We start from the raw sequence: 22,948 nt of genomic DNA, 5'->3' as shown, positions 1-22,948 counted from the left end.
AGGCAAGTTCTCAAAGATTCCAAGATGCTGACATGTCTCGTCATTGCCAGCTAAGCAATTTACCCCCTTCTGCAAGGTCAGCAGGTGTTTTATCCTTCTCAAAGGCAGACAAATGAAGGAATGGAAGAAGTCAGGAGTCCTGCCCAGACTGAGAGCTCCTGGCAGCAGGAGGGTCTGGCAGTGGTGGGTTGACTGACGCACCTTCTGGAAACGGCTACATTGCAATTTCTCTCTCTACTGTGGTAGAGCCAATTTTTGCAGTAGGGAGAGAGCAGAGAAGGGGGTTTTTTTGGTTTTTTTTTTTGTTTTTTTCTGTATGCATAGTAAAAGCTAAACAAACCTCTTGCATAAAGAGAGAAAACAGACCACAGACATTTTTCTTGGTTTTTTAAACAACAGTGTGCCATTCATCAAAAAAGATCACAACAATGCTATGGTTTCATATCAATCTTGTGTTCTCTTCTGTAAGAAAGCTTAAGGCATCCTTTCAGACTTATTTCCTTAAATTGATTTGTTGAGGTTTAACCCTGTCAAAAAAGCAATGCAGTCAATATAATCTACAAAAATATCACAATTTGACAAAGTAAAATGAGAAGGAAAAAGCCTTCAAGCCTTGAAGTAACATTGGCACAGAACAGTGAGTCACATTTCCCTTTGGGGAAAGGGAAGCCAAAAACCTCACATTTTAGCCTTCAGCCTGATTTGTGATGCAGAAAGCAAGATGAACTCAATCAGTCTTGCCTCCATTTCTATTTTGTTTGCATAGTGATTTCTTAATTACAGACTGTTTCAAGAGCTGTGTTCTGTACACAGCATACAATAAACAGATAAACATATCTGAGGTCAGTTGCAACTGTCGTGGGAATGGTCTACTTTGCAGCATTGAGGAACTTAGAATTTTTTTTTAAAGTTAAATAATCTCTGTACTTAGCTGTGTGAAGTAAAGCTTGCTGCGTCTTTGCTTTGTTTGCACCTAGAACAGTAAGGTGGAAGAAACTGCAGAAGCTTTGCATGATAACTCAGTTCAGAGGCCACTGGGGTGCTACATGCTCACTCTATAGATGACAACACAAGCAAAATGAAGCACATAATTTCAAAAGGCTAAGATACACCAAACATTCACTAATATTATCATCAGAACTAAGCAAGAAACTATCTCTGAGTTTTATCTGGACAAATGTACATGCTCTTTTTCTACCTAGATACTGTCCTGAGAAGCTGTGGTTTTCTTAAATGAGTCATTTGAAGCTATTTTAGTGTGTAGTTGTATGTCTCAGGATTCTCACTGAAGTGACAATTTAATGTCCTTTGAAACTGACCACAATAAAGTAACACACAAAATCCAATGAGTCTTTTCTTGCCATGACTAGTCAGCTGATCTCTGAATAGTCACATTTCTGAGTATAAAACTTGCTTTCTGAAAAATTGCACCCATCTTCATTAGAATTCGCAAACGTATCCACCATGAAATGCATTTGGTGATGTTTCTGAAGTCACAGGATGGTTATGAGGATACCAAAGCAAGCATTGTTGTTCTTTATCCACTGAATTTTCAGTGAATGAACAGGTGAGTTCCTCATTCATTTTAATACTGAAATATTACTTCTTTTACTGAATAAGTCAACGGCAGCTGGACCCTACCACCTTCAGCAAGGCCCTCAGGCACATCACAAAAAATAGAGAAGGAAATGTTGCTAGAATTGGTAGCTACCTGTCTGCCAATATAAACTTGTCATTAGCTTATTAAAATTGTTTGAGACTGTGTACCTCAGGGTTTCTAGCTTAATGAATAAGAGGTCTGAGAAGGATTTTCAGGATGAATTTTAATCTATTCTCTTTGTTTCATATGATGAAAAGGCTCAGTTTCACTGATCATCATTTGACACTCCCATGTGTTTAAACAATCAGAAGGAAGTCAGTCTATTTAAAAACTTTTCCAAATTCTTAAAAGGAAAATTTATACACATGGAAAATTTGCTTTGCAATGACATGAAGTCCCTGTAGGATAAGTAGCCTCTAGGCTGAAGTTAAGGAGGAAGAGCACTGCCTTTTGACTCTCCCCAATCCAAACATTCTTGGGCATTTAAGCAATCTTTACTCCAGTAAGCAGTCATCACGTTAGTCAATGTTTGCTCTCTTTCCATCAAAAGATAGAAACTCCTGGAAGATACACTTGGGTAATAAGTGCTAATGAAAGAGTTACCATCCAACATTGGAATTTGTCAGTGATTTGCTCTAGTGACTCTAGGCCTGGGGAATACCACAGCTGAGAATTCCTGTGCCACCAGACAATTGAGGATGATATTGACTCAACTTCTCATTTAAGTTTTGGCTTCAAGGGCATCATCTGCTCTTCAAATAAGAAGCAACTCACATCCCACATACTCAATTTTCTCTTACTTTACTACTGAGCACAGATAAATATACAATTGCATCTGGCCTCATACATCATTCTCTTAAAATGTATCCTGAGGTTATAGGAGAGGTATAGAAGGCATATTTGGCTCAGCTAGCAAAAGTAAGCATTATGTTACAAGATATGTTGCACAAGAGGGTGGTGTGGTAAAACTGGCTCCTGTGCATCTGAAGGGAAATACCCACTCACAGGACAGAAATGATGCTAAAAAGGTCATTTCTTATAGAGGAGATATAAGCTAAGCTCCTGCCTCACCATGTAACATGTTGGAGGAATGACACATCATAGAATCAAAGAATCATTATGGCTGGAAAAGATCTTCAAATGCCAGATGCTGTCTGCTCTGCATCTGATACAGGCCATGGGCCCAGACATTACAAATGTGATATGGCTGTCTGGAAGTCAGATCACAGCAAGGGGAAAACATCAAGTGAAGATTTCCTCTTCCCTCACAGATGGGTGTGTGAGAAGGAAAGTCCCCGCTGTGGCACTGAAGGATGTCACAGTGATTTTGTCAGACACAAAGCTGACCACCATGGTGCTATATTGGTACCACATTGCAGTGCAAGGAAGGAAGCTTTCCTGTGGATGCACAAGACATGTCCCAGAAACATGGCAGAGCACCAAGCTGTCTCCTCTGTAAGCTCCTTCAGGACCTTAGTTGTCCCCCATAGGGTGGGGGCTTGGGTCCTGGAGAAACTGGATCATATTTTGACCTGCCTCCAAAGGGTTGTAGGCTTTCCCCTTTCAAAAGAAACCTTAATCTGAACCTCATTGCAGAGACATTTGACAGTCTCTTTCTCTTCCTGATTTCCTTGACAAGGTGGAGGCACAGCCATCTCTGCAGGGCCATTCAACCATGCAGTGAATGCTGTTGCATGAACATGACCAGGGAGACCTGCTGCCCTGTGTACCCAGTCACCTGAATGATGCTCTGTGCAGTTTTCACATGGCCTCTGATGAAAAGCACTCATTCAGGATTTAAGAAACACAGCCTAGGCATCCTGGTTGGTTTTGGTATTTTGAGCATCACAACTAACAACTCTGCAGACATGCACCTAATCACAGCTGCACTCTCCTACAACAGACCTCATGTATGCAAAATCCTCCTATATTTTACATACATCCTGACTTGCAGTTTTAAGAATAATAACCTTAGGTCTAACCACCACTTAATGAGTCTCTGGACTCATTAATTTGAACATCTCACAAAATATTGTACTGATCTGTTATTTTGATTTCCAGAAATAGCTGTGTTTTCCCTCACTCAGGCTTTAAGTTATCTGACAGGACTGGAGGCTATGTTTCAAGTTTTCTTGCTAAATTTGGATTTAATTTCCCCATGTATCTGGAGTAGAAAATATCTAAGCAGACCTTGTAGCAGCAATAGGCCAGAATGGATTGAGCCTCTTAAGAACAGCCATTTTTCCACAGGTACTCACGTCGTAAATGCAGGGTTGTACTTTGCACCAAGGTAGTAAGAGTAAAGGTTGAACATTCCAATCATGAAGGCCAGGAACACCATGATAAAGATGACCATGAACTTGAAGATATCCTTCACAGTCCTTCCCAAAGAGATCTGCAGAGGGCCGAAGCTTTCGTTGGCTGGAAGAATGTAAGCAATGCGGGAGAAGCTGAGTACCACAGCTATTGCATACAGTCCTTCTGAAATGATCTGAGGATCCGAGGGAAGCCACTTGTTCCTGGCTAAAACAATACATGTACACTGAGTATTAGTAACAAAAAGTGTTAGATGGAAACTATGATGACAAACGACCCCTTTTCAAGACTGAATATTGGTTCTGTCCAGGAGTTAAAGAAAGAAAATGTTTTGGAACAATTGGTTACCAAAGCCCTCAACATGCTGTACAAATGTGGGTGAGATGTAAAGATGAGAAATGAGCAAGACACTGGGATTTACCAAAGTCACACAACAAATAAATGGCATGGCTTTTAAAAAAAATGATATTTTCTGTTTCCTTGTTGAACATCAAGTGTGCTGTGCCATTTCAATCTTAAGATCTCGAGATGGAAAATCAAAAACCACCACACAGTGGAGTTTGGCTATATATTTGAATACATGGCACTGTGTCGATGTTTGGAAAGGAAGCATTAGGGAGACTGAGATCTCTATCTCTACTGTTAGATAAGAAAGTTAGGATTTGTTTGGATAAAGTACATATAACCACCAAGTGTAAAATTTTTGTGTTATCTTTAAACTAAAACCAGTCCTTGCAGTCTAGTGATTCTAATATTTTTACTTTAAAAAGCTTCACGTTGATACCAGATATACATAATTTATGTGATCTACTGAAAATCTGAACATTCATATTAATGTAGATAATAAGTGTCCTTGCACTGAGCACCTTGATGAAAAGATTGTGACCCAGAGATAAAACATGTAACATCTTTAAGGACACAGAAGCAAACATGCATCATCTGCAGTAATCTGAACCAAAGAAAAAGCAGCAGATGGAGGAGTTCGCAGAATCTGTTTGTGACATTCTGTTCTGGACCCTTTGTACCATGAGCTCACTTTAAATGGTTCAGCAGCAAACCAGAAAGAGGAAAAAAACACATCACCTTGGAGGCCTCTTGCTTGCCTGAGCAGAAAGATGGAAGCTTATCTTCAGAGGGGACACACCAAGCAAGAGGCTGAGCTGGTGTGACTGGTCAGCGAGCCAGTGGCTGTGCACCCTGAATGCACCCCAGTGCATATCTACAGTGGAGGAAGTCTGTTGCCCCAGATCTTCCTCTCCAGCCCAAGCACATTCCTACAATAGCTACCTTAGAACCCAAGGGAGCAAATGGCACTCTAGCTCCTGCAGCCCCCTTCACGTCCAAAAATTCCCATGGATTTTGCTTAGGGTTACATCTGAATCTTGCAGAGGCATGAGATGGATCCAGTCCCCACTCTGGGGTGTAAAACTCTACTCATTTGCGAATATCAAGGAAAAAACATTTCAGCCATCAAAAGCAACGGTATCAAGGCTATGCTACTGTTTACATTTCTGAATATTAGCACTTACAGATGCTATAGGCTCTCCAAAATAAACTTTTCTTCTTGGAGGAGCAGCAGTTTACAAGTGTAATTGGTGTTTGTATTTCATTACACAGATGTTGGATGCAAGAGAGGTGCTGAGTACACCAACATGTCAGAAATGCAACTCCACATCCTGTATTTGTTCACACATGTCTCTCCTCACATTTGGAAAACTGAGTAGGTTTCATCCATAATTTAAATTATATTCTGCTTGCTCCCAGTTCCTGGATATTTGTTGCTCAAGCTATTTTGCAGGATGTGTTTGACCTGTATGTAGTCTTAGCACAAGATCAGAGAATGAATGAGGCTCAAATCTCAATTCCTTTCTGACTCTTTACGAAGATGGCTGGAATGGGTAGACCTGAGAAGAGTCGTTTGCTTTCATTAGGAAAAAACCCTACATAAACATCACAAAAAGAAAGTTGCTTTCAGCACTGCCACACATTAGCCTACAAGAACAGGAAACATTAGATAGCAAAAAGCATCTTACCATAAGTAAAGTAAGCAACTTCAGGGGGAAGGGTGACATTACTGAGGTCATCATCTTGAACGTACTGATCTACGTACTGTTGTGCTTCAGCTGCTTTGAGAAAAGCCATGAATCTGGCGGTGAAGGATGCCACGAAGATGGACAGCATCCCGAAGTCCAGCAGGTTCCAGAGATGCACCACATATTCACGTGGACCTTCTTCCCAGATCTCTTTACACTCTGACCATATCATACCTGTGGAAAGGACACAGCATGTTTAACTGGCAAACGCGGAAGCTGAGTTTTGTATTCAGAGAGATCTGTTTCCTGAATATCAGTGGCTTCTAAGGTAGAAGCAAGTAACTCTTCAAGCAAACTGATTTTTTCAAGAGTGGTTAATGTCATCTTTTGTAAAAAAAATGAGATAGAAATCTCAAAATTTCACTCTAAGAATCAACGTTAGCTTTCTGGTGATATCAGAGAAAGCACAGTTCAGAAAAACTGAAGACATTATGAAATCCTGCTTTCTGGAAGAAAAAGTGTAGACTTCTCTTGTCCCCAAAATCTCCTTGCTAAATTCTGCCACTGAAGATGGTATTGCTTGCTCTGCTGATATTTTCCTCTGTCCCTTAAAATAAGGGGTGATTCCCATTTGAGAATGGGAACAGATCTTTGTGAGAGAAAATCTGATCCAGGAGTAAGTGCAGTGTGATTCCGCCCTTTTCATAAGATTTTATATATTAAATAACAAAGAATTCCATACATTAAAGTCTGATCTACCACTCTGAAAACACTCAGTTTAGCCTGAATGTAGGATCTTTCTGACTTCTGGATAAACCTAAATGGCAAACCCAGAAAGCTCAACTGTTTTGACATTCATGTTCTACTGGGGAGTGCTGGAGCAGACAGATGAATTCAATGGGCAAAGTGGAACCAAACGCTCAGGTCAAGTTCGATAACTTGCCCAACTTTCAATCACAGCAGAACTCCAGGACCAAAATCTTGCTTCTGAATAGCTAAAATATCAGAATATTTAACCTGCTGATAAATATTTTCTGCAGTCTACCCAATCCTGTTTCCATAGCAGCAGTAAAACTATGTTTAACCAAGCAGGAGCAGTGCCTGCCAATTTCCATGTGACCTCCTGCAATCTTGTTCTTTTTGTGAACACTTCCTCATCCTATTTACTGGAAGATCTCATGGTGTGGCATGTAAATGTTCTTGCTTGGCTACTTCAGACTTCTGAAAGCACATGGTGTCCCAAGAGGCTCAGTCGATGGCTGGGTTACGAGCAATAAAACAAGCCTGTGTGAATCAAGCCAGAGAGTGAAGGAACAAAGAGCTGCTGGTGTCAGTCCTTGTACATGGGGAAGGATTTGGGAGAAAAAGGAGAGCTAAGCTGTTGATACCACTGTTGGCTGAGGCACAGCTAGCCTGTGACCTCCATAGCCCTGAATCTTGGAGCTGTAACCTGGTATAGGTTTTAGATGTGACTTGGGAGAGAGCCTGGGGTCTGTTTAGCGTCAAGTAGGGCCAGAGAGATTGTAGGAGAGGAGTCTCCCAGCTCTTATCAAACCCACAGGTGCTTGGCAAAATAAAAGCAGGAACATTATCCCAAGATTTAACAATAAGTAGCCTAATGGAGAAGGTGAAAGAATTGGTTTCTCAAGAACTGTCCCAGAGTGAGGATGAAAGATTAATGAAATATTTCTACTTAAAAAAAAAAAAAAAGTATTCCAGAAGTGTTAGACAGGAGATATTATCCCTACATATTTTGTGTATATGTCGTATAAGGGTATTGAAGCACTTCAGGAAATATCACAGATGGGGTAACATTCCTCACCAAAGCACTTGTTCACTGATGCCTTGAAATATCTCTTCTGGATTAAATATTAATTCTCTCATCCAAATTTATTTCTAATCTTGGTCACTTAACATACCTAAGTCACAGATTAATGAAGGAAGAAATGTCTAAAAACTGAGTAGACTGGCTAAAATTAGAATAACTCCTTGAAGGTGTCACACTATTAACCTGTAATTTGCATCATTCATTTTGCAAACTGTGTGACAATCACTTTTTTTATCCATACATGTGGAAAAATGTCTGTTCAGGACAAGTAGAAATTCTACAGTAATTATTCAGTCAGTACTGCTGGGTACTGACTGCTGGGTATGCATATTGTGAGAGAGTAATTCAAAGCTTCTCCTTGAGTAAAAATACTGAGAAGAGAAAAAGCAGCTAAAATTCAGGGGATTAGACATAAGACGGGATGCAAGAACAAAGTGAAGGCAACTAGACTAAACACATTTGTCAGGATGCCAGGATTACACTTCAACATAGTGCTACTGATGCCCTCAATGACTCTGGGAAAGGTTAATTCTCTGATTTTGACTCACAGAGAGGTGGGATGTGAGCAGTCTCACTCTCCAGCCTCTAAATGTCTCTTGGACCTGTTATCCCACAGCAGGGATGATTAGAAATGTCACCCTGATGGGCATTTCTGGTTTCAGCAGAGGAAGGAGAGTCAAGCTCCAGTCATTTGGAAGAAAACTGGAAGTGTGCAAGAAAGGCTTCTCAGCACCTGTGCAAAAAAAGGAACAGTTTATCAGTTTTTTATATCCACTGGTCTGGTACATAAATCACAGGCAGCTGAAGATGCTAAGCTGCCTTTGAGCCTTCCTGGATCTGCCAAAAGCTGTTGGATTAAGAGAAACAGTTTTCCTCAGATTGTGTCTACCCAGAGTTTAACCGCTACTTTGGCTGCTTTTGCAGTGAGGATTTTGTCTCTCTAAAGGAAACCTCCCTTCTTCCAATGCACACTTTTGTCCATATTGCTCATGAGGAAAATCCCAATCTTCCTCACTTAAAGGCAAGAGATAGAAAGACTTGGCCACAGGGAGAGAGGTAGCCAAGTCTTACAGTGAGCCAGAGATGCCTGAGCTGAAATTGCCATACCCTGTTCACCTCTCAAAGCACAGTTGTATTTCTCTGTGCTAACAGGTTTATAAATCTGCAGGTTTTGGATGCTCATTCATAACAAAGAGAAATAAGATCTTTCGAGGTCCCTTCCAATCCTTCAGACTCTGTGATTCTGTGAGACAAAAAGAGTGTTCTCACACTTAAAATACTGTCTGTTCATGGGGACAATGAACAGACATTAAACAGGCTATTAACACTACCTGGATGATCCAACAACGGTCTTCAGTCATTTTGGAAAGTAAAGTCTTTGATATGGATTTTTGGAGTGGAAAGAAGTGTTTGCATGTTTAAAAATCATTGTCTCTGCTTGGTTTACCCTGTTACTTGCCCGCATTACAAATAGTTGGGAGCAACAGATGGCAATCATATGTTTTTATCTTATTGGAGTCTGAAATTCTCCAACTGGTAGTTTTCTGAAAAGATATACATGTTGATCAGTTTTCCAGCAAGATGAGTATCAGCGACTGCTGTCACAGGTTATGCTTGCTTGTGGCCACAGTATGCTATGCTAATGTATCACATTATCCCCTCATAACACTATTCTGAACATGTGTCATAATTTTGTAGTTGACAGCCAATTTTCTCCCTCAAAAAGAAACAAGATCAGGGACCTGTAAACTAATTTCTCAAAAATGATCTGCAGTGGTTGGAAAAAGTAATATGTAATCCATATTCATCATTACTGCCACACTATGAAGGGGAAAAGAGAAAGATCAGAAACAGAATGAAGCTGAGAATAAATAAAACTACACTTTTTTGATTGTACTACAAACTGAAATGTAGGTAAGACACCTACCCTGTTGAGTCTGAAGACAGCAACTGCAGATATTGCCAAGTAGGATTAAATATAGATGTGTATTATTTAGTACATAACGGTTAGATTTACTATAAATATACTGTCTCCTTACATTTGTTTGTTTGGAAAAGCATGTCTTGGAAACTTTATCTGTTCTGTTTATCTATAATACTTTAATTATAGTTACACTTACAGATATTTATAATGCCTATAAGTCTTTTGCACCAAAAAAAAAGGCTGGGCAATCTACTACCCTTAGTGCTTTTACAGTCCTTAAAGTTCAGGTTCATACATAAGGCTCAACAAGTGCTCAAGCCCCTGTGCCAGCTGTCTGCAGGCCACATGCACCAAACTTTCACCTTAGTATTTCTGGAACATTATTTGAAGCTTTATGTAGGCAGACAGGTAAAATGGCCAAAGAAGATTGTCAATGCTGATGTAGGCAGTCATTAGAAAATCTCATTATATTCAGAAGTCTGTACAATGAATCACCTTTCTTCTCCCAGAAAAGTGAAAATCTTTGCTTTAAATGAAATGTTTTCTTCTTCATCTCTCAGGAACTCACCAGGCAGACAGATATCTACTGCCTATAAGAAAAGAATACCTAGTCTAAAATCTAATCATCTTGTCCAACTGCTTTAATATCATTTTAAAAATATATCTTACAGACTTACTCTATCTAGCCTGGCATCTATTCAGTATTTTCTAGCCTAATATCCTGTATGGGATTCTGATTATTGCTAGGACAGGGAACAAAGAAATGGTGGCCAGGAAGTCATCAGATAGAGCAGCCCTATCCTATTTTTCAGGAGGGTTTAATGTCATCAGTACTTATGGAACAGTGGAATTTGCTGCAAGAAAAGAATCAAAATCATGGTGGTAAGTAAAAATAGGTACAGAAGAGGTAGACAAAAAATCTGCAGAGTTGATAAGCTCAATTTCCCAATAGATCCTTCTGAGCTTGTTTAGACTGCTGGTTCAAGGTAGCTGACCTGCCAGGAATAAATTATGCCTGTAGGAAAAGTAATACATACGAATTAGCCTAAAGCTCCCTGGAAGTTTAACTTGGGCATGTCACACACTTTCACACATATGAATTCCTACTTTCTAATTTTTGGGTAAATCAGTGCTGTGCGTTCCTCTTACCAGTAAAAATGACATACTGTCAATTTCATAAAGTCCAAAACTTATTTACCTAGCAGTTTTCATCACTAGATCTCAGAGGCAAATCCAAAAAAAAAGTAAGTAACAATATACCCATTTTGCAGATGAAACTGAGGGTCAGTGAATTATAGTAGGATCTTATGGTAGAGTAATAAAACAGGCTGGTAGTCACCCAGCAGACACACTTCCTTCTGTTCACTTTAGATAGAGCAATGTCCTATAATGAAGCTATACATTTCTGTGACTATATTACTTTTGTTAAGATGTAATGATTGAGCTAAGAGAGGCAAATAGACATTTGTAGCATCCACTATGTAAAACAGAAAACCAGGAAGCAAGAATTTCATAAGTATTTTCTAAGTATCATTCAATATTTTCAAAGCACTGACCAAGATCAAAGTCTTCTTTGATCCTATTTTAATCAAAATGCTGCCATCAGCATTTAAATTAGCCTTATATTAGGAGTTGGAAGGGGTTTTTTTTGAGGGAGAGTTTATTAGGTTTTTTTTTCCTTTGGTTTGTGCTTTTCCTCCCTTGTTTTGGCACTGCCTACATTGTTATTGCTAGCCATGTTGAGTTTCCCTGGAGGACTTATAGACATTTTACTTTTTCTTACCCAATACCCACTTCATGATCAACAATTCTGTCCATGAGAACTGAGTTGTTTTGACTCTAAAGATTTGTTTTGGATGATCCGTGATGGTCTCATTGGGGAGATTTTTTACTCCTTCAAAGCGATCTGAGGCATTCACTACTAACAGTCCAAGGAAGATTGTGAAAGAAACTGCATGCGCCACAAACTTCATGAAAGGACTTCGGAGGGTCCGTCCCAACTGCAATGAAACATACACAAGATATAAGGTTTTATTTCCTTTATCCACCTGTTGGCAATTTTTTTTCCCATAAAAGTTTAAACCTTTGCCCAAGGTGAAGAAGATTCATAAATGAATTCTACATCATGAACTAAATGGGTCTTAGATTTGTTCAAGTTGTTCTTTGCTATTACCAGACATTATGCATTGCAGTTCAAATTATGCCCCTTTGGATAATTTTCTATGCATGGCAATATCTTATATTGCTCCTTTATATCCACATACAACATCTAATTGTCCTGGCCATATGGCAAGTGGAAAATGAAAAGAGAGAACATTTATATGAGACATGTTTTTGTGTATATGTGTTATATGAACGTACTCGTGTGTGTCGATATAAATCCGAAAGATGGACCCACTTCTCCCCACCTCATTGTTATACATCAGACTTTTTTATTAATGTTGAATTCTTGGTTCATTAATGATATGTAGGGAATAGCCTTCTGTTTAAAAAATTTTAAGTAATGTTTTTAATATGCTTTAGTATGATAGTCTTCTTTAATAATTACTAAAAAAGCTGGAGATTCACTCCCCAGAACACCAGGAGTTATTTCAAGACATTAAGCCAAGAAGCAGAGCAGCAGATCTCTTCACTGTATCTAATATTTGTTCCGTTCTTCTTGAAAAGCTTTTTTTGTTAATAATTTAAATAACACTCTTTTTATTTTACATTTTCTGTGATCTAAGAAAACACTACTCCAGAAAGATGTCGAGGTAGAAGCATGTTTAGGAGTGCCTGTGCTGTGAGATATAATAGATGGCATTGCAAGTGTCATCTTTATGTGCTCTTTACAAAAACCTCTCAAAGGAAATGGGAATATTTTCTTTTGCAATACATTAATTGTTGATTCTTTTGCATTGATAATGAAGTATCCTCAAAAATTGTTAATATCTACTAAATTGATCATATGAAATATGAAAGAGGAATGAAAAAGAAAATTCCTTGTTTTCTTACTTTAATAGCACTTTTCCTCAAAGGAGCCCAGGTCTCTGGTCATTGCAGAGCAGGAAATATTTTAAAAGCAGAGTTTTTTGAAGTTTGGCAGAGATTTGAAAGAATCTTTATGATTCTCGTTATTTCTTTTTCTTATCTGGATTTTTACAATGGCAAACAGATCCTTTATGAAGTTATCAGAATAATAAATCCTATTGGAAACTTTGCATGTTTCTAAATATCAGAAAGACTTTCCAATAAAGAAAAAGAAAAATATCTGCTCTGTGCCCGAGCCCTTATTAACATGTCTGCTTTTTTTTTTCTGAAGTCAGTAAGGATCTGAGTAGATATTGCACTGAATCAAACATGAAGTTTCTTTAACCTTGACTAGGAATATCATGGCAGATGTAAGAGTAAGTGAAGTGTTAAACCTAATCCCAACACTTGTAATGCTGTAAACTCCTCTGCTGTAAACCTTGGTGGTTCCGAACTGTTTTTTTATGGCTTCTGATGGGCAGATCTACACTTTGTAGCAGAACATATATTTCCATTAAAATGCTAATGGGGTGATGAGTCATGTTTGAACAATGTCCCATACTGAAATAATCTCAGACGTTTTCTTCATGTGATCTATCTGAGAGGGCTCAAATCGCAAGAGTAGTGGAACAACAACTATGGTCATATAGGGCCTTAACAACAAAGTTCTAAGAAAGTGCACTTGAACCTCTAGAAAACTCATTTCTACACCAAAAAAGCACTGTCTATTGAACCATGAATTCCCTCAAAATAATTAGACTTTTTCTGCTGTCTATAGAAACTTTAAAACACAGACTTCAGATAAAAGTGTCATAGCCTCAGTTATCAGAGAAGTAATCCTGTGTATTACAGAGCTAAATGAACTCTGTGGGCAATTTCACTTAGCTCTCTACTGGTTTAACAAAAGTCTGCATTTAGTCAGTGTTGCATCAGCATTTCATCTCCTTTATTTCCTGTGGAAATCTTACTTTTTTTTTCTTCAGCTGATGTTTTTGATATCTTCTCAGAAATCTGATTTTTAGCTAAGAGCTACAGGAGGTAGAAAGGTTGACTAGAATATACTGTAAAAAATTAATGAAGTGACAATTCCTCCAGTAAGCCTAATGTTTTATGATGGCAAGATGTGTTTTTCAAGCAATGTGATACAGTTGAACTCAAGGTGTATAACTACTTGGATATACCAATTTCTCAATTACTTTTTAAAAATCAAAATATCATCTTTCATTAAATTGGAATTGCAGGGAAATGCTTGACTGTCACTGTTAAGACAGAGACACTGACAGTATGTTAATAAAAATATGTTCATTCTTTAGAGAACAGCTCATTTCATGACTACCCTACCTGTGTTATAGGAAAATAAGCAAGCAGAGATGTCAAAATGAAAATATATAAAATGTGATCTTGCAATAAAGTTTCCCAAATGCAAATTAATCTCTACTCCAAGAGACAGGAACAAGTAAAGACAGAAACGTCATAAAGAAAAAAATCTATTACTATTTCCATTATTATGCTTATAATAGAAGCATGAAGAATACTGTAGGAATTTTATGTGGCTTAACTGAGGAGAAAAATATCCAGAGTTAAAAGGTACAGATATAGCATAGGTAGAGTGAATCATTAAAGTTCTAGTGCTTAAACAATGCCGAGTCTATTGCAGTCGGAGCAACAGTCTGTAAATCCTCATCATGGCTACTTAAAAGCCAGAGAACAACTCATACAATGAGCGCTGTGTACAAATGGTCTCAGTACTGTAACTCTTGAAGTTCTGCAGACAGTCCAAACAGTCCTACTTTTCCTATATTTTTGGGCAGCAGACTGTACAGTTTTTCCATTCTGTCTGTTGTCTTCTCTTTTGATCACCAGTGAAGCAAGTTTTGAACCCCAACATATGAAGTGACCATTCGTTTCAGAGTCATAGGCTCCATGAGATGGATGAGTGAACACAGATACTTCAGGATAGGATGGGCTTACACTCTGTGGGTCTTGTCAACAGTTTATGCATCCAGAGGTGAAGAATCGACTAACATTAAAACTGGTTTTAATAAAGGCAGCTCTGTGCAACTGGATGCAAAAGATGACTTAAGAGTTCAGCTGCAAACTCCAGTTAATACTGTTTACCAAATTTTCAAGGGTATTATTTGTTATGATATGGTCTAACTCCACAGAGATTTGTTAAAGAAAATTTTCTGATGGGAAGTCAATATATTGCTTCCTAAGACACACTGGTGAAGGAGTTGTTCTGAGATATGTATTACTCTAGAACCCTACATGAAACTGCAGAATTTGACCAATACATCTTAAGAATGTGATACACAGTAGTATTGATCAGGACAGCTCCTATAAGCAGTGTTCCACATTACACAGATTTCTTTCATTTTCCTCACTATCTTAGTCCAGAAATGAGTTCCTGACTCCTGCCTGAGCATCCACGTGTCTTTTAAGACAGGCATGATTTGATTTAAGTTAAATATCTCGGCTGATTGTTACTATGGAAAAATTATTTCATTATCCATTTCTGTAACGTCAAGTGTGTTTCCATGATTTACAATCAAAGAGTTTGTAAAACTGACCAAGACAAAACTGAGCTGCTCAGAGCATCACATATGAATCTTCTGTTAGTATGCCCATTCTTTCAGCAGATATTCTGCCTGTGTAAAATGTCTGCAATAACACTTATATGAGAGGACATAAGGCTCATGCATCAACCTTCAGCCCTCGGAGCTCATAATGATGATTTCGAGTGAGGTAAAAATTCATGGAGGAAAATGCACTCATTATTCAGTTATTTCTACCACAGGCTCCAATCAAAAATCAACACCACATTGTTCTGATCAATGCAAACCTATGCATTAAAAGACAATTCCTGCCTGAAAGAACTTTCCATTTGACTTTATGATAGAAGTTTAAATATGATTTTTCACTGTCTAAAGTGGAGTGAAAGGAAAGAACACTGAAAAATGAGAATGCCCAGAAGGTTTAGTGTAATGAAATCACAGTTGATGAAAAGTTAAGTTCCCCTTCCTCCATTAAAAAAAAAATTATACTCGTCTCACGAAATTAAAACCAAATAACTTTCTCAATCATTCTATTTCTCTTGTAAAACAGATTTATTGTGATTTTTTATCTATTTTCCCCTCTTTGTTTTTAAGCTTTTAATTTGAATTCTCCACTTATTTCTAGTCTAGTTCTCCCTACTCACTGCTATATTCAGATACAACCTCGTCAATTCTGACAATACACAAGTGTTGCTGTTGGCTGGTATGCCAACTCCTAACATATTTAATGGAGGTGAAGGAAATTAAACAGCTTCAGACCTACTAGTCTGAGGTCTGACATAATGCAATCAATGTGGTAATTCCATATATGAATTTCCTCTACAACCTAACCAAAACTACCCACAACACAGCCCGGCTAAAACATGCACTTCTCTGTGTGAAACTTCAAAGTCCTGTCCAGTATTCATAAAAGCTGTGGGGTTTTGTGTTAATACAAACTTTGAGATAATGAAGTTATACTTTCTATTACTCTAAGAGAAAGTACTTTTCTTGGAGATATTGTAGAGGATATCAAAATTTAAACATGTTTTATTATTTCAGATGTTCTGGAAGACAGTATTCAAAAGGTATGACTGACTGCACGAACATAAATATTTTCAAATTAGAGTTTTTCTTTAATACTCATCCATGGATCTGTAATTTTTTGGGCTTGAGAAATTTAGAAATAATTTCTCACTGGATTTTAAAGGAAATGGGAGAAGATACTTTCAAGACTGAATACATTTACCAGTGCCAGGGGTCATTTTGATCAAATTTAAGTACCTCTGATAACCCTTCTGCTGAAGACCTCTACCTTGTAATGGATGATGTTGCTGGCTATTGCTAAACATGAAATTATCATCTCATCTGCCATCCCTTTCTTCTATGGCAAGAGCAACAAAAAAGATATTTATCACTCAGCCTCACACCTATTCATCTCCACTGATTCAAACAGACTCTCACGGTGGAAACTACTGACAGATTTCATAGACAACTCAGACTTTTACCTAAGCTAACGGTGAACTCTGGTCCTTTGATCTCAAGGTGTCAGCAAAACTCTCCTGCCGTCTCACATCTGAAGCTGTGAGACATAGCACAGCGGTATTTAGGTACATGTCATTTTCCCAAGTTTTGTCATTTTCCTCAAAACAATAAAAATTGTATAGTAAAGTCTAGTCTTCTATGCAACACTAAGCAACCCCCTGGGGCTTGCAAGAGTTTCACGCACATGTGACACAATAACACTGCAATAATCAAAACCACAAGATCAGAAAGAAGAAGGAAAGTGAAGAAAGGGAGCCCTGAAGAAGAGAGGAACCAGTAACAAAAAGCATAGAAAAAGAACAAGGGCTTATATCTCAAAGTTAACTGAAAGAACAACTCCTTTAATAATTTTTCATTTTAGCGGTTCTTCTATTATTTCTTCACTCCCATTCATTTCTTATTCCTATTTTTTTCTTGTCACCCACTGTCTTATCCTCTTCCCTCATTTCCCCATCTTTTTTCCTTGTAAAGATAAGCCTCAAATCATGGCCATTTGTGTTTTTCAAGCAACACCTCAAGCTTGCCCTCATCTCGGACAATCTAAGAGGATACCATATATCACTTCCAAATGATGTCACAGAAAAATGTATGACTTTATTCCAGTCCCTGACCAGAAATAAGAACCATGCAACTTAATGAGCTCATACCTTGCTGCAGGGAGCGATCCAGTAGGCTATGGCAAGGAAGGGCAGGCCAATGGAGACCCCAAACACAGCCAAGAACTTCACAGCTATAGACTGCTGCCGTAAGCCTGAGAGGTTTTCATACCACATGGTGAGTAATTGCTGCTGGCAGTTGGGGTGAGCAACAAACTGCAGGAGGAACAGAAATAGAATTATCAGTAATATTATCTGAGAAGATTAAGATATCGGTGAGTAACCTGATGAACTCGCCAGTGGAAGCAGATAGGGCACATCTTTGTTGTCCAATGTGGCTTATGGTGTGACAAAGAGAAAACTGCAAACTAGACATCCCAAATCACTAGGTAGTGGCAGGATGTGTTTCACTTCTGCTTCTTATTTTCTCTAGATAAAAGCTTTGTTAGATAGCAGAATGTTTAATCTAAAACCCTACATCCATCACTGGTCAGCACTGACAAAGTATCTCTGCAAGCAAATTACTTCTTGAGGTAAGGGAGTCTACACTAAGATTCAGAAAAGAAACAGAGAGGCATTTTGATGCCAAGCTGAAAAAAAAAACCCCTCTGATAACTTGCTAAAGACACAGGCCATTGAAATAGTAGCTCAACACAGCACCAGTATTGTATTGTTCTATTCACTGCAAATGGCCCCAAAATGAACAGTTCTACACTGGTAAACTATAAGAGGTCTGGCTGGTATTTTGCTCCTTTAAATGCTTTATCTCAGAGTACCTTTCAGAAAATGACAGCTCATTCTTTACTGATCGGACAAAAAGACGATTTTAAAAGCAGAAAGAAAAGCTGTGGTGCTCTGGTACAGAAAGTACATGTTTTGTACCCTGTAACGGAGACTCTGCTTCCTTTATTGTTCAGAGGAAAAAGAAAAGGCAAACAGCAGACAACTGAAAAGGACAAATTATTAATGGTGAAATTACTGCACCACTGGAACCCACAGAAGAGGTTTATTATAAAAGATTAAATTTCTTTATTTTGTATTGTTCTTCAGGGTGATTGAATTTAAAATGTGACTATCTTTAATCACAAAGGAAGATAATTAAAAGGCAAAAAGAACTGAAAGAAAAGATGAAAAATAAATAAGTTGCTAATGTATCTGATTGCATTAGCAGAATCAAGTGTTCCATTTATGTGTTTTGTGGCTCAACAAATGTCCTCAGGAAGAACATGTAAAACCCTCCACTATTTCAGAAAGCAGAATGTTCTGGAGGTGAGGGGGAGGATGAAGAGGGGAGAGAGAGGAAGAGAGGAGGAAAGCAAAGGCTCTTAGGGGGCTTTGTGGTGACTGTTGCCCCTTCCTGGCATGGGGGACCTGGACCATGTCTGACAGCTGCCTCGCTGCCCTGCTTCAGACCTTTAAGCTGCAGCCAACTGTGGAGATTTCAGCTGTAGTCTGTAGTTTTATTGGGACTGGAAAGTAGAGGAAATCCTAACTGGATTAGTAGAGGAAATCTTTTGTCTTCACTGTCTGTGAAGTAATGATAAAATTGGAAATTTAATGGACTCATTTCTAGGTGTTTGCATAATAACAAAACCGTTACTGTGAGTTTTAAATGATTGGTTCATCAGTTGGTGCAGAATGAAATACAGTTGTACAGTAATTAGGACTACTGTGAATAATGCATTTTCTTCTTTAACAGTACATTACCAGCTATTTAAAATGTGCTCCTTCAGATGAATTAGGCTTTGGGGGCAAAATTTCTTAAAAAGAACAAATAGAAAATAAGACTTTACCCCTTCCACTGAATAAATCAGAGTGAAGAAATTTGATAGGCACTTTTAACCTCTTCTGTCTTTAAAATTGTTTCCTGGAAATATTAACATTTAAATGTGATTTCTTCTAAGTGGCTTTCAATAAAAAGAAAACTTTCTAAAAAATATAGTGTATAAATCACCAGTACTAGTCTTTCTGAGCATTAAAAGTTTAAGGTTAAGGTGATGACAGCAGTATTGCAAGGAGACACTTCCTAATGCCCAGTGTTTATGTTTGTGCTAATGCTGCTAGGGCTTATCTTTCTGGCAAATGGACAGAAAGACAAAATGGAAGAAAGATAGATAGAGAATTGCTTCCTTTGTAAATTTTATTTTAAGACATGATGACTCCAACAGCAATTGTAGGAACTCATGGAGAGTAAAATTACACTGGTAGATATTCAGACTCCTGAGATGAAAGGCCAAAGCAACAGCTCTTGTTATTGTTCAACACATTGTGAGAAAGAAATTCACTTGTGCCTGTCAATGAGACAGCTAAAGACTTTAGCTGGTTGGCATTTCAGAGAATTCATCAGATATTTTAATATGTTCATTTTTTCACTCTGTCTGCGAAGAGCTACAATGTAAACCCAAATATAGGAAAATTAGGAAGGAATTGTCATAAACCCTGGTTCATTGGAATAATTTATTTTGTACAAGGCAATAAAGATTAGCAGCATGCCAGTGGTGTTCATCTTACTTTGATTATTACAAAAATGAGAGGAAAATAAGATTAGGATAAGAAAGAGCATGAATGTGTTTTGATTTGTTATTTGTTTAGAGCAAACGGTACAGTATTTCATTATGTTTGTTTCTTCAGATACTAATGAAATACATGGTGACCCTTGGACAATGCCAATCCTCTCTCTATCAAAATTTCAGAAATTGATCTTAGATTTTATTGGAGATGTTACAGAGACATTTAACTTTCTGTCTTCCCTGGGAATGAGCACTGATACCAAGTTAATATTACACTGAGGCTTTGTTTAGTGTCATAGGCACAGAAAAGAACAGAGTCTGAGACAAAAGCTTCAAGGCAGAGTGATTTAAAGTGTAATGAATAATGATGATATAGTATATTGAATTTTGGAGGCTTAAATGCCACAACGCTTTTAAAAAATGCCCGTTAAATGCTGTTTCGCTTATTTTAGTATTGAAAAATGAGGCTAGGAAGCTTTGAGAGGCGAGTTGCAGCTGCTGAGAAAGGTAGAAAGCATTGCAACAAGACCTGTGAGGCTGGGGCTGTGCAGAAGGACAAGGTACTGCTGTTTGAAATGGAAACACTGGCAGTGAAGGGAATCATGTGGATCTGAAAAAAGGCATTTAAAAACACTAAGTCCTTTATCTCATGGGGAGAGTGAGTGTCCTCCAAGCTGATAAAGGCAATGTATTAGGATCTGGGACCTGAAGCAAAATGTTTTCCAATGCTTCTGCATCCAGAACTGAAGTGGGAGCTTTTCTGGTCTTGTGACACAAGGATATCAGTAGATATAGGTTGTTTTTCCTAATAACATGAATAACTGTCTGATTTAGGAGGAAGACTGCACTGCAGCTACCAAAGCTACCAAAGTGGCAGATTTGAGAGCCACCAAAAGACATAGTGAAGTATTAACCAAAAAGGGAAGTATTGCCTCCAAAAGCCACTGCTCTGTGCTACAAAGGATTAAACAAATGAGAAGAATATTTGTTTAGAATATGGAAAAAATCTGTCACATATTTCAGTGGGAATTGAAAGGGCCCAAAGGAACTGTTTTACACAAAGAAATAGAGAGCATTTTTTAGAGATTAGTGTGGATACCACATTGAAAGATAATTTTTCCACATTGGTAACTAATTTGTTGTATGACAGCTCCTTCCCATGGGTTATCATGTATATGCATCTTGAGAAAGCATTTTACAGCATTCACGACAGTGAGAGATTTTTACCTTAATATACTTGTTCAAAAATGAGTGAGTTTCAGTTCACAGACAATAAAGTACCTTTGTATTTCTGTAGCTGTATAGGAAGTTACTTCTGATAAAAACCACTGTAATAGAAAGACTTTAATTTTTTATTTTCTATTATATTGGACCAAGAAAGAGTGACCCTGGTCACTGCTGCTGTTCAGTATTATTAGCATTGCAGTTGACAAAGTTGTCAGTGGTTAGGAACTGTTTAAAACTCTTCTCCAAATCATCCCATGGTACCTACCTGAACGGCACCTCTCTTAAGTTGTGGCACATAACAGATAAGCTACAGCCAGGTGAAAAAAACCCAGGCAATTCCTGAGAGTGTTAGACAATGCTCACAGATCAAACAGCAAAAAGGGGAAAAATAAAGGAAGGAAAAGAAGATATCTATTTTAGACAGAAAAAGTGTTATCAGCAGAAATAAGGAAACTAATGGCAGGACATGTAAAGGCCACACTCAGATTATTGGAATTATTCATGTAGAAAAAATCAGTATCTTTTTTATTACTGAAATAATTTGAAATCCCATAAGAGTGCAGAAATCTACATTGAGGCAAAAGAATTAACTACTCAGAGAGAATCATCTTGCTTTGTTAATGCATCCTCTGGTAAGTAGCTGAGGTAGGAACTAAAAACTGACCAGTGAACCAGTGAAAACACTTTAAAAACCATCATCTTGGAACTAGCAACACAAACTTGTGACTTCAGTGTGCTGCTTTGACAGACATACTCCTGTCACATCCTCTCCAGCTTGCCCCTTCACTGTAAGCCTTAAAGCAAACGCTGGTAAACCTCAGCAAACAAAAGCTGCAGTTCAAGGGAGCAGTGGTGTGTTTAATCACACCACTGAGAGTGAGCTAGAAAAGTAGCTGCATAAATAGAATTTCAGGAGAACATTGGTAATGTCAAGAGACACTGGCAGGGACGAGTCATTTTTCTTTCAGTCACGTAACTGCATTCATGTCCTTCAAACAACCTTTCTGGGTTCATTATTAAACATTTGTCTTTTGGTATGGTCCATCATTTCTGCAAGCTTACATTGATGAACATGTTTTAGGCTGCAGCACCTGCTCACAGGAGCCTCTGGTTGGGTGCATAATGCTTCAAATGCCGGAGATCTTAGTGAAAATACCAAAACCATTTTGATGACTCATTTGAGTCAATCATCACCTGATGCCTCTGAATTAGAAGGGAAAATGAAGAGAGCATCTAGTGAGCTACATATGTGGCTTTTCCCATTTTGCTGGGGATGTCACCAGGGAGCTCAGGAGCAGGGATATACATGCTTGAAAAAATCCAGGTGGGATCTGAACCCTACATATAGTGTGCTCTGAAAAGATGACAGTATTCAAGACACACCTCACAGACGAATGCAGCCTGAGCTGAGCTTGGTGTGCTGGTGTTCGCAGCAAGACCAAAGCCAGTCCTAGGCGAGCTGGCATTTGTTCAGCAGCTGTACTATGCTTGAGAAAAACTAGAGCAAGGGAGGGATGGAAAGTTTGGCTTGGCCATCTTTGCTTCTGCATAGGCAATGTTGTGTCTCTCCCAGTGAAATCTTCATCAATGAGACATGAAATTGTACTTTTCTAGTGGGTTGCTGGAGATGTTGTGGGAGTATCAGCAAACATCAGTAAGAATGAAAGAAATTCAGGGAAAGGTATATTAATAAAAAATATACTACCATTTCACCAAAGAGGATCAGATGAATTAAAGGATAAACATTTGCTCACATGCACACAACAGAAGAAGAAGGCAATGAAAATATTAAAATAAAAGATAATTTCTTTGCTTTTAAATTACCT

At 38.2% G+C, this 22,948-nt stretch overlaps 1 protein-coding gene across 1 annotated transcript in view; it reads right to left on the bottom strand.

Moving 5' to 3' along the window:
- Positions 1–22,948, bottom strand: part of TRPC7 (transient receptor potential cation channel subfamily C member 7) — a 75,174-nt gene that overhangs the window by 16,318 nt on the left and 35,908 nt on the right. Inside the window, exons 3-6 of the mRNA XM_062002493.1 lie at positions 17,437–17,601; positions 11,485–11,701; positions 5,950–6,183; positions 3,859–4,123 (exon numbers count right to left, since the gene is read on the bottom strand). Coding sequence (XP_061858477.1) covers positions 3,859–4,123; positions 5,950–6,183; positions 11,485–11,701; positions 17,437–17,601 — 881 coding nt within the window. The remainder of the gene's footprint in view (positions 1–3,858; positions 4,124–5,949; positions 6,184–11,484; positions 11,702–17,436; positions 17,602–22,948) is intronic.

This window comes from Colius striatus, chromosome 9 (assembly GCF_028858725.1).
Source record: "Colius striatus isolate bColStr4 chromosome 9, bColStr4.1.hap1, whole genome shotgun sequence".
NCBI classification, from domain to species: Eukaryota; Metazoa; Chordata; class Aves; order Coliiformes; family Coliidae; genus Colius; species Colius striatus.
Note: the sequence above shows the minus strand (reverse complement) of the source record. Positions and strands in the feature narration are given on the sequence as shown.